The following is a 12,164-nucleotide window of genomic DNA, read 5'->3' on the forward strand; positions in this document are numbered from 1 at the left end:
CTGGTGATTGCTTGATGATGCCCCCACACAGTTTGTACAGTCATAGGAAGGCGTGCATAATCACACACAGCTCTATCAGAATGAGGGATACAAAGATTGTGGAAAACCTGTACCATCTGTGTTCTGTGGATTGTCAAGAGCCTTTCGTTCTGCAGTCCACTTATTGACGGAATCAGATTCTTTAGTTCCCGAATTTGCACAAATGATCATTTGCGTAAAAATGTGCAGTTGTGCAAAATTCACATTTGCACAAATTTGCATGTGCGAAAAATGTGAAAATCCCCCCAAATGTACAACTCCCCTCCCCCAGTGTTCATTTTCATGCTTTAGCTTTGCCTTTAGGGCAGTATAGAAATGAAATGAAATGAAATGAAATGAAATGAAATGAAAGAAAGAAAGAAAGAAAGAAAGAAAGAAATTTAGCCTGTGGAGAAATGTGCATTTTTGGACATTTAAAAAATGTTTTGCATGATTGTTGACAATGAATTTTGCACAAAATTGGGATTTGGGAGAGAAAAATGGTCTGCAAGTTGGTGGAAGCCACCTGACAGATATCATCAATATCTGAACTCATTTGGTTCGATTGTGGATATCTCCCGAGTAGAGATGGCATGGCGCAGGTGCCAGATTCCATCTAGGAATCCAACAGGAATCCCTGCACCCACTTCCCAGAGCCATGCTCACCAAACCCCTGCCCACTGCCCTCTCTCACCGAGCCACCCACACTCACCCGGGTGGTGATGGTATGTGCCGCAATTGCCATTTTACATTTTTGAAAAGGCGATCAGGGAGTTTGACGAGGCCACTGGGTGAGTGCGGGCAGCTCAGCAGGCGGGGAGCCCAAGCGTGGGTCTGGGTGCACACAAGCAGGGGCAGGGGCTGTGTGGGCACCAGAGAACCTGGACAGGCAGGTGCCTGCCCATCCCTACTCTCGACATCCCTAAACAGAACATCGGCAAGTGCAGCAACTGACTGCTCAGTCAAGAGGGGGAGCTGGGGGACTAAATCCAGCCCCCTGAACAGGTGGTCAGCATGTTCACCAATTTGTCAGGTAGGGGCTAAGTGCACAGTGCTTTGGCTGCTAAATTGGATTGGGGCTTACCCTGCCACACACCGATGGATATTTATTTACTGATTTAATCTATTTGTGCATCACCCTTCAGTAAATAATTACCAGGGCATTTCACAAAGAAATGATAAAGGAGGACCACACAATACAACTGCGATGGTCACATGGCTACTTCTGCCCCACTGTCCACACATTCATGTGGACATCTGAAGCATGGAAGCCTGTATGTGCCAACCTCTATGTGTGAAAACTTCCCTGGATCCTGGAAGTGAGAGATTCCAGTGGATCCACTGTGGTGCAGCTAATGCTGAAGTGCAGGGTCTGGCAGCCCCCCATAAGACCACTAAGTCCACGGTAGGGATGTACGGAGTGTGTAAAATCCGTTCCGTCTGTGTTTCATGGATTCTCAGGTGCCTTTTGTTCCATTGTCCACCCACAGACAGATGCAAATATTTTTTTCGTCATGTGGAAAATACGGAAATAATTACATAGTATTTGTGTAAGTATTTATATACCTTAGTAAGTAACATCGAGTGTATTGTCCCCCATTCCATTCAGCATTTCCTCAGTAGAAACTTATGTATTTTCCTACGAATTTATATGTGCAAATTTCGGGAAGGTAAAAAAATCATCCGAAAGTCCACGGACTTCACGCAGCCTGAGGGAGCTGCTCTGCAGTGGATTCCACAAGTCGGATTCTAAGAAACCCGAGCTCATTTTAGCCCATCTCAAATTTCTCCACCATCCCTAGTCCATGGTCCAAAATTACCTAGCTGCATCCCTGTCCTCACATAGAGGTCTACATGCTAGGGCTTCCCCATGGCTATGTGAATGGCAGGGGTGGGACCAGAGGAAGTCGTGTGACATTGGGAGCATGGCTAAAGGCACAACCCTATTGCTGCTTTGAAAATGGTAATGCATCAAGGGGGCTATAGAGTTTTGGGCATGAAAGCCTGGTCATACATATTTATGCCCCCTAGCTAGATTGGGCCACTGGGTTTATTGAGCCCATACTGGAAGGGATGCCATAACTGACTGTTGGGGGAGTTCATCTTGGTAGGTCATAAATTATCTAGGCTTCAAGCCTTGCTTGAGCTCTGAGATAGGCCACAACAGGCAATGGGTCCAGTTCTGGTGCAAGCAAACAACAGATCAAAAGGGTTGAGACGGAGGACATGGTTGAAGACAGGCTTGTGGTTGGGTTCTGGAGAAAGCAGACTAGGGATGTACAAGACTTCTTTTTTCTTTTTCTTCACGGATCATGTGAACATGTCCCACTCGCAATCCCAAAGGTGAGTGGAAGCAGGGGTATTTTTTAAAAAAAAATGTTCACAAATTCCCAAATACGTTTCATTGTTCGAAAAATCTATTTAAAAAAATGAGCACTTTGAAAGGCTCATATTATTTAAAACTGTGCATTTTCACACTAATTTTTCTTTATTACATTTATATCCCACTTTTTTTTCTCCTTAAGGAACCTAAGGCGGCGACATTGGGGACTTTAGTCATTGGGGAAATGTACACTTTTGAAAAATATGCACAGAAGTACACGATTTTCCCATTCGGATAAGCAAAAAAACCAAATGAAAATGGGAGAGAGCCAAAACGAGTTTTGAAGTGATGTTTATAGCTTAAAAATCACTGGTTCTTCCATCCCTAAAGTAGATGAGGATTGGGGGCCATATGCAAATGACTAGACAACTAGTGGTCAGGTTCCAGAGGAAACAAGGCAAGGAAATTTGACACCTAATATGACTTTGTTGTGCAGGCTTTATATGGCCTGGCGCCCCCATTAGCCTGTGAGGTCAGCTCACCATACTCAGGCTAGAACTGCAGCCCACTCTTGACCTACAGAGGCCAATCCACCTGGTTTGATGAGAGACCTTAGTGCAGTTGAATTAAGAATGAAGGTGCCAAAAACTGGCTGCTGGACACCCTGGTTTGAGACACACACACCCCCCCTTGGTAAGCAGGCCTGCTGTGCTGTAGGGATGAGGTCTTCCCCCAGATTGCCACCCTTTGTGCCTGACAGCCCCCAGGCCATGGCTTGCTTGTATTGGATGGTCAAGGTGCACAAATGGAGCTCAGTATCATCAGTTCCAAATGATGGAAGAGCCCCAGAGTCCAGAACGCAACTTGCACTTATTGTGACCCAGTGAACATCTTGACTGTGCCCTGTCTGTCAGCCAGCATGCAACGCAATAAGAGAAAGGCCATGCTTCCCTCTGGCCAAATCAGGCTATGAAACAACCAGGAGTTTTGGAAAGGAACCAACACATTGAACAGTTTTTCCAGAACAAAACAGCGACATTCTCTGAGAATGTATAATCTCTAGAAACTCTTACTGTTTTTTTTTTTTTTTAAGGTATTAAATTTGAAGGGCAAATGGTGAACTCCTGGTTTGTAAGTAATTTCTCCTGTAGTGATTCATAAAAGGGTTTACAAGGCAGATGCTTTCAGCCAAAGATGAGACATAAGGAAATAGAATGAATGAGCTAGGGGCGCAGAATCTCAGGTCTTTGGTCCCAATCTTAGGGATGGATGGACTCACCTGCGCTCGGCTTTGTTGGGTGCTTGCTGAGATGCTGCCACTGCCACCACCTACCCCTGCTCACGGCGCTGCACGAGTTTTGGCGTGACCCAGAGAGGGCCCGACGAAGCTGCAGGGCTAGCCGTCCTCCCTAGCAAGCCACCATTGTGAGCAACAGTGGAGGCTCAGGTGCTTCCAGGTAGGTAATGTTGCATACTTGACAGCCACAAAGACCCCTTTTACACAATGTTAACATTGCGTAAATAGGCCCTTAACAGCTGCCAAGTACAGAACATTACCTACCCAGAAGCACCCAAGCCACCACTTTTGTTCACCATGGTGGCTCATTAGGGAGGACGGGCAGCTGCCAGGCACTCGCCAAGCCATGGGATGCTCGCCAAGCAGGTCTGCGAGCACCCCGTGGTTCAGCGAGCAGGGTCCAGGAGGGCGGGCGAGGGGGAGTCTGTCAGACTCCACCACCACCACCACCACCACCACCACCACTGACTCTCACAACAATTTTACCCAATCTGGGCCTTCAGGCTTCCCCAGATGGCCATGAACCTGGGCCTTTTCCCCAACTACCAATCATTGGTGGAGTCCTGGCTTGGTGGTTTTCCTGTGCAGTTTTCCACCATTCTAATATGTTGAAAGGCCTCCCCTAAGACTTCGTTCCTGGCAGTTAGAGCTCTAAAATATGCTGGTATTTTTAGTTTTAGAGTCTCACCCATTTTGTTTTTGGCTACACCCCTTTTGCCTTTGGCCCCACCCACCACTGGAATAACACCCCAAAGAGCTTCTCTGAAATGGAATTTGTCCCTCAGGCTCAAAGAGCTTCTGCACCCCTTGCACAATCCCATATTCTATCCCCTGTTCCCTTCCATGTTAAACATGCCTTCTCCCCTCTGTCTCCCTCTTTTCCTCCAAAACCCTGATGCTTGGAACACCAGCCTCTCACACAAGCCTTCCTGGGGCTTCACGTTCAAGAAAGATAAGAAAAGAATGATACAAGGCCACAATTACTCAGAAATCCTTTATTTCAAGTCTGTTCATGAAGCTTCAACAATTGATTCTCTGAATCGAGAAAGGTTTGGTCCAGAGTCACAGGTAATACATGTCTGGGGAAGTCATCCTCATGTTTCAATCTCCCTCCCTTCCAAAGAGTCTCCTTTCTGTCTTGCTTACATAATTTGAAAAGTTTTAAGAGTTAACCTGAGTTCACATCCTCAAGGAAAAGATTGAACTGGCATGGACCAGGCTTGGCTTGGTCCCAGATTAGAAGTGTAGAGCCCATAGGTACCTCTGCCAAAAAGGATCAAACCATAAATGATAGTATTCACCCTTCAACCCTTTTTCCCATCAATGAAACATTCCTATGTGCTAACAGTGGTGATGGGCCATGTGGACATATATGCCATTTTCCCTCAGATCTGCTAATCAAGTATGGCTTGACCCAAGAGTTGAAGCTGCATCTTCCTAGCTATATGGACTCCAACAGATAAAACTCCCCTTCATTATCAGCCTGCATTTCAGCTGCATTAGAAAAGAAAAAATCCACATTATGCACGTAGAAAATGCAAATTCTGCAACTGGAATACTTGATGTAAATTAAGCCTGATGCTTTGAAAAGAAATGGAAGGAACAGGGCATAACAGAGTAGATGCAAAATATTGCACGTGATGCCTTTTATTAGATCCATTGTGTTTATTATCAAGGGGGGGTTGCCACATGGGGTTCTTTGTTGGCCATTCCCTTCATGAAGAAGAAATCTGGGCAGAACATAAGAAGAGATATGCTGGATCAGACCAAAAGCCTTTCTAGTCCAGCATTCTGTTACCACAGTAGCAAACCAGGTGCCTATGGGAAGCTCACAACTAGGACACGAGCGTAATACCACCCTCCTGCTTGTGTTCCCCAACAACTGGAATTCAGAGGCATACTGCTCCAATACTGGAGGTAACACATCATAGCTTGCTACTTCCAGAAGCTTCCAAAGCTTGCTACTACTCTTTGCACAACTTCCAAAGTTTACTATTGTTCCAGTGTTATTGGCCCAGTAAAAGGAATTGTCAAGGCCATTTTGGATCCTCAAAATCTTTCTCTGGAAGCAACGTAGTGAGGGCTTTTCTTTCCCCCCATTTTTTTTTCTTTTTTGTAAGCTGTATCATGGGACACTGCTTCTAACTGCTTTAGCTGCAACCCAACAGAGCAGCCCACCCTGTGAAGGGAAGCAGAACTCTTCCATTGCCAGCATGACAGAGGAAAGCACCCTGTGAAGGTGTAGAACTCTGTATGACAGTGCCAGAAACAGGAATCCTGCACATATGTGGGGCTCTGGACTGCAGCTGTCTCTCTGATGTACTTTTTCTTCCCTTTCTCTCAGACCCAGATTCCACTGATATACACATTATCTCAAGAGTCACGCAGCACAGCCTTTTCTAGGCTGTCTCATTTCAGACTCTACCACCAAGTGAAGGATCTCGTGCGTGCCTGACTATTTCTGTGATGCAGAAAGCTCCCTGCAAATGCAAAACTAGCAAGTCAAGGAGAAGTGTTCTAGCCTCGTCTTCTTCCAGATGTGCTCAGTTTGTACATACAGGGAATATTTAAACATGTCTGCAGTCTGATATGGCCCAGCAGAAGCTGCAACTTGTGACTCTTCTGAACATATATATCAGCTCACAGATGAATTAGTCAATGTACACAGTCCAGCAGTGGCAGACACACTGCATGTCTTTCCTACAGTTTGCTCAGTTTCTTTATGAAGCAGAACTCTGAGGATCAGGAGAACTTGCTTTGGGAGTTTTTAATTTTTTATTTCCACCAAAATATTTCAACAACAAAACCCCATCATCTCAGCCTTCATTACCTGTTGTGCAAAATACGCACCAATGACTCCCTTAACTTGGTTCTGCAGCGCTACAGCTCAGTTCCAAGCCACTGTTTTACTCCTCAGCTAACTTGCCAGGGACTGAGTTGGTATGTTAGCGCCTCTGTTTGCACTCGCTTTAAGGGAACACAGCCATGCTCTTAGGAGTATATATGACAACAACTGCTGTCATGCTATGGAAAACCTTTAATTAACCAGCCCCTCCCCACCCACCACCCACCCTCCCAAAGAGATATAGAAGATGAAATTAGCTTAGGCAGGTGATGCAACCTTGGAAGGCATCCCGAGAGCTTCCGGGAATAATTCATGCACAGACGTTATGGTCAATTATCCTTAGTGGCTGTCTCCAGCATTCAGGTTTTCCCCTTCCAGGTGGACTGAAATCTGTTGAATGAGATGCAACGGATTCCTTTTCAGAGTTGTTTTGTTCCTAGATCATCCCTGCCAGCCAAGGCGGGAGGAAAAGCCCTACAGTTCCCAGCAAGCAGACTATGATGAACATCCAGAGGAAGATTCTGTCGATGACCATTGCAACATACTTCCAGTCCTCCTTCACCTGGGACATCAGAGAGGAGAAGAAAAGCGTTTACCAACAATACAGTGACTATTCTTTTTTTTGCGGGGGTGGGGAGGTTGATGCTGTAGTCAACTTAGGCAGAACTGGCTCCAGATCTGAGGGGACCCTTGGCAGAGTGCCTATGTAGGTGGGGCTCCCTAAGGTTCACCACGGACACTTACTTTCGCATGGCAGAGTGCTGAGCTTTCCTTCTTCCTTCTTTTAATCGTAAGAAGCAGTAAAGCTCTGAGCATCCTCCTCCCAGTGATCATCATTTTTCCCCATAATGCCTTGGACAAAACAAAAATGGCAGCCAGCACAAAAACACAGTGGCCATCAATTTGGACCACCATGTTTTGTGGTAACTACCATTTTGTTTTTCCTATAATGCCCTGGACCAAAGCAATCTCTGAGGCACTAGGGGAAAACAAAATAGCATCAACCATCCAGAGCTCAATCGTGTGTGTGTGTGTGTGTGAGAGAGAGGGGGGGGGGCAAGTAGGCATCTATGTTGCCTTCCTCTGAACCCTCTCCAGTTTGTTTGTATCCTTCTTAAAGTCTGGTGTCCAGAACTGGACACAGTGCTCAAGATGCAGCCTAACCAGTGCTGAGTAGAGGGGAACTAGTACTTCCTGGGATTTGGAAGCTATAGTTCTATTAATGCATCCCTAAATAGCATTTGCCTGTTTTGCAGCCACATCACCTTGTTGGCTCATATTCAGCTTGTGATCTACCACAATTCCAAGATCCTTCTAGCTTGTAGTATTGTTGAGCCACATATCCCCCATCTCGTAACTGTGCCTTTGGTTTCTTTTTCTAGGTGCAGAACTTGGCATTTATCCCTGTTAAATGTCATTCTGTTGTTTTCTGCCCAGCACTCTATTCTATCAAGATCACTTTGAATTTTGTTTCTGTCTTCCAAGGTATTAGCTATCCCGCCCAATTATGTTGTTTTTGAAATGTTATAAATGTCTTTTTTTCTCTCTTTTCTTGTGATTTGTGAAAATAATTAAAAAGCATACTAAAAATGCCTGTGTTCTATTTTTACACTGCTTTGCTAGATAATGTAATAGAACAAGCATAGAGGTTAATGGGATCTCATGTCTGACAAGTTTCTGAACTGCTGTTGCAATATTACTCCACTAACACTATCCCACCACATAAGAAAAAAAACCAAGTATTGGTTGTCTTTTAACATCTCTAACAAATATTCAGAAAGCTTCCATGCATTCTCTGCAATCTCATTTGAGTATAATACTACCACATAAACTTTCTGTGGAGCTCGAATCTAACGAGTATCTAGGAGTTTCTCAGTAAATGAGTATCTGTCAAGTGGCAGGGGAGAGGGACCAATCTGAAGCCCTCAACAGTGTTGTTTGACTAGGTCCAATGGACTCCTCACCCCCCACTGCTCACCCCACTGAACCTGGCTTGGTGAGCTGCTGACCAAGTCTACTGACCCTCACCCTTTTCTATATCTAACGTTGTGGAAATGGCCTTTAACAGCTCCTGCTGTGCACAACATTAGATATACGAAAATCTAGAGCCCCCATCTTCTATAAAAATAGCAGCTTGCATGGAGCAGTGAGTGGCTGTGGGCACATCTGGACTGCTCACCAAGCCCTCCAGGGGTTCTTGCGGCCCAGCTCGCATGGTCGAGCGGCAGCTGTAGCTTCTCAAGTGCCCACCAAGCGTGGACTAGGGTGAGTCCGTCCATCCCTAAATTAGCAGGCTTTTGTGAACACTGTATCTTCATAATGGTGTTCTGATGATACCATCGATTTTAAACACTAATTTACCATTGATGCTTAAAATGGTCCGTTCCTGGAGGGTAAGTCCATCAATGGATACTATTTATGATGACTATATGCTATCCCCAGGATCAGAGGCCTCTGAACACCAGCTGGGAAAACCAGGGAACAACAGAGGGACAGCACTACTGCCCTCATGTCTGGCCTATGGGATTCCCATAGGCTGGTCACAGGTTAGCTGCTGTCGGAAACAGGACGCTGGACTACATAGACCGCATAGAGCTTTGATCTGATGAAGAAAGATTCTTCTTATGTTGGTTCTGTTCATGGGGGGGGGGGAGGTTTCCAGTTTAGTTAACATTATTGTTGATTTATATTTTCCTAGCCACTATTTCAAAGAACTACTCTGTTCTTTGGAATAGAAAAGAGGGATGGAAATACTCTGAAACAAATAAGCAGATTAAAACAGTACCCTGCCCTGGGAATGGAAATGACCAGTTTTGGCTCAGGAAATTTATCCTGTTCCCACCCTTTAGGTAGCATCAGCCCTCACTATCCACATATCTGCTCTTCTGATCTATCATTCTGTCCAGCTTGACACTTTCCAGGAATACAGCCATGTAAAATCATCAGTCATACTCACTTCTGACATTAATTACAATCATGCTGCAGTGTGGGGGGTTTGGGGTTTTTTAAATCTTGTATGCAAGGAAAATCATGTCACATCAAGATAGCATGAAGTTCTGACTGAAGCATGTTGTCATTCTGTTAACAGCTCTTAGAATTATTTATGGTGCATAAGTTATCTGGCAAATTCACCTTTTTGCTCAGCTTGCAAATCATTTCCAAAACACACTTTGGTTTCTTAGGATGTGCTGTCGAGTTATAAGTGCTCAGTGAAGAATTTAAGACAATGAATTTTAGAAAGATCATGTAATCCATTCTGTTCCCTTCTTCTATCAGCGATATTAAGATATCTTTATCATTGGATCCCAGTTCATTTATGGGCACACTTAAAGATGATTGTTTTGACTGTTTAAAGGTATTATGGGGGGGACGGGACATTTTTCTGTCAAGGGCCATATTACCTCAGGGCTAATCTGGCAGGGGCCACATGCCAGTGGTGCATGGGGCTGAAACCAGCAGTGTTTAGGGCCAGACCCAAAAGTGGGTAAAGCCATCCTCCCCGTCTCTTTCTGCCACTCCCCTCTTGTTTCCTCTCCCTCTCTCTCTGCTGCCCCTTCTTCCTCACCTCTTGCTTTCTGTGTGCCATCCCCTTCTTCCTCTCTCTTTCTGCCACCCCCTTCTTCCTCCTCTCTCTCTCTCTCTTTCTGCTACCGCTTTTTCCTCACCTCTCTCTTCCTCTGTGCCACCCCCTTCTTCCTCTCTCATGGTCACTTTCTGCTACCCCCTTCTTCCTTTCTCTCTCTGCCACCCCTTCTTCTTCTCTCTCTCCTTTTGCCACCTGCTTCTTCCTCTCTCATTCTCTCTCTCTCTCTTTCTGCCACCCCTTCTTCCTCTCTCTCTTTCTTTCTGCTATCCCTTCTTCTTCTCTCACTATCTTTGCCACCCCTTCCTCTCTCTCTCTGTCTCTGCCACCCCTTCTTCCTCTCTTTCTCTCTCTCCCTCCCTATGCTACCCCTTCTTCCTCTCTCTCTGCTACCCCTTCTTCCTCTCTCTCTGCTACCCCGTCTTCCTCCCTCTGCTACCCCTTCCTCCTCTCTATCTGCTACCCCTTCTTCCTCTCTCTTTCTGCCACCCCTTCTTCCTCTCTCTCTCTCTCTCTCTCTCCCTCTACCCCCCACCTAGTGGGATGCTAGGAACTGACATATTGCCTTTGCCAGACCTGATCACTTCTAGAAGGCTTTTTGAAATTGGGACAAGGGTCACAAGAAATTCTGCTTTAGACCACATGCAGTCTAGGGATACAGGTTGCCCAGCCCTGCACTGAACAATCTGAAGCTGTCTCATGGACTGCCCCCTCCTCCTTAGCTGCCAGACAGCAGCTGAAACCATCTTCAGAGGCCCTTCTCAAGGAGTCCCTGTCTTTCAGGGGTGAGGCAGATAGCTAACAGAGGCCTTTTCAGTAGGGATGGATGTGGCTGTCGAGGGCTTGCTGCATCGCTGCCAGCTTGCTGCGCTGCACAAGCCCCTGGATGGCTCAGCAAGCACCTGGACAGCTCCACAGGGCCACCTATCCCCTTAGCGAGCTGCCATTTTGCATAAAAACGGTGGCTCAGTTTTGCATAAATGGTGGCCGTAAAGGGGCCATTTACGCAACATTACAGGCATAAACGGTCCATTTACACCATGCACAAGCGCCCGGCGAAGTAAATGGTGGTAGCTCAGCTGGCAGCGTCTGGGGGGCCAAGTGGTGGGGAGTCCACCAAACTCCACCCCCTCTTGGATGCCTACAACATCCCTGCTTCTCAGTAGTTGCTACATCCTGACTATGGCGCTCCCTCCAACCCGAAATCAGGTTGGCACCTACTTTACTGTTCTTTAAGTACCAGGAGAAGGCTGTCCTGTTTTCCCAAACTTCCAGTTGATGGACTATCATAATGGAGTTTGATTACGTTATGTTTTATGTTAGCTATGTTCTGTAGCAGTGGTGGGGAACACGTGGCCCTCTAGATGTAGTTGGACTGGAACTCTTGCCGTTGGTTCTGCTGACTAGGACAGATGGGAGTTGCATCCCTGGTAGATCACATTGCTTTGATTTGCTTTATTTATTTATTACATTTATACCCCGCCTTTTTTCCTCCTTAAGGAACCCAAGGCGGCATACATAGGCGGCATCATAAAACAGAGGCGGCCTCCTCCTCCATTTTATCCTCACAACAACAACCCTGTGAGGTGGGTTGAGCTGAGAGTCTGTGACTGGCCCAAAGTCACCCAGTGAGCTTCCATGGCAGAGTGGGGACTAGAACCTGGATCTCCCAACTCCCACTAGCCACTACGCCACACTTTTACAGCTGCTTTGAGTTACGGATTTGTTGCAGCTGCTGCTGTTGTGTTTATATTGTTGTATTCTTGTTTTAATGGTTTTTACAACTACTGAGCTGAACGTTGTCTACAGGGAACCTTTAGCTTGAATGTTGTGGTCCGGGGGGGGGGGGGTTAACTAGGGAGTTCTGTGGAACTCCCTCCCTAGGGAACTCCGTCATGCCCCCTCTTTAATGAGCTTCCGTCGTGCATTAAAAACGTGGTTGTTCAGGCAGGCATTTGGGGTGGGTTAGGGTATTTTTAAAAAAATGTTTATGGTAAAATTTTATTATTTTAAATTGTTTTATGGTGGGTTGTACATTGCCCAGAGTGGCTGAGTGACCAGTCAGATGGGCGATTAATAAATTTAATAAATAAATAAA

General features: G+C 45.9%; 1 protein-coding gene across 1 annotated transcript in view; it reads right to left on the bottom strand.

Annotated features, from left to right (window-relative positions):
* Window positions 1-4,621: 4,621 nt before the first annotated feature.
* The window catches only part of CHRNA4 (cholinergic receptor nicotinic alpha 4 subunit), a 102,916-nt gene continuing 95,373 nt past the window's right edge, over window positions 4,622-12,164 (bottom strand). Inside the window, exon 6 of the mRNA XM_084854384.1 lies at window positions 4,622-7,045. Within this exon, the coding sequence (XP_084710510.1) occupies window positions 6,920-7,045 (126 nt within the window). The 3' untranslated portion in view covers window positions 4,622-6,919. The remainder of the gene's footprint in view (window positions 7,046-12,164) is intronic.

The sequence above is a fragment of the Heloderma suspectum genome, chromosome 4, assembly GCF_057233095.1.
Source record: "Heloderma suspectum isolate Gila_16-S chromosome 4, 16-S_ref, whole genome shotgun sequence".
In the NCBI taxonomy this organism is placed as follows: domain Eukaryota; kingdom Metazoa; phylum Chordata; class Lepidosauria; order Squamata; family Helodermatidae; genus Heloderma; species Heloderma suspectum.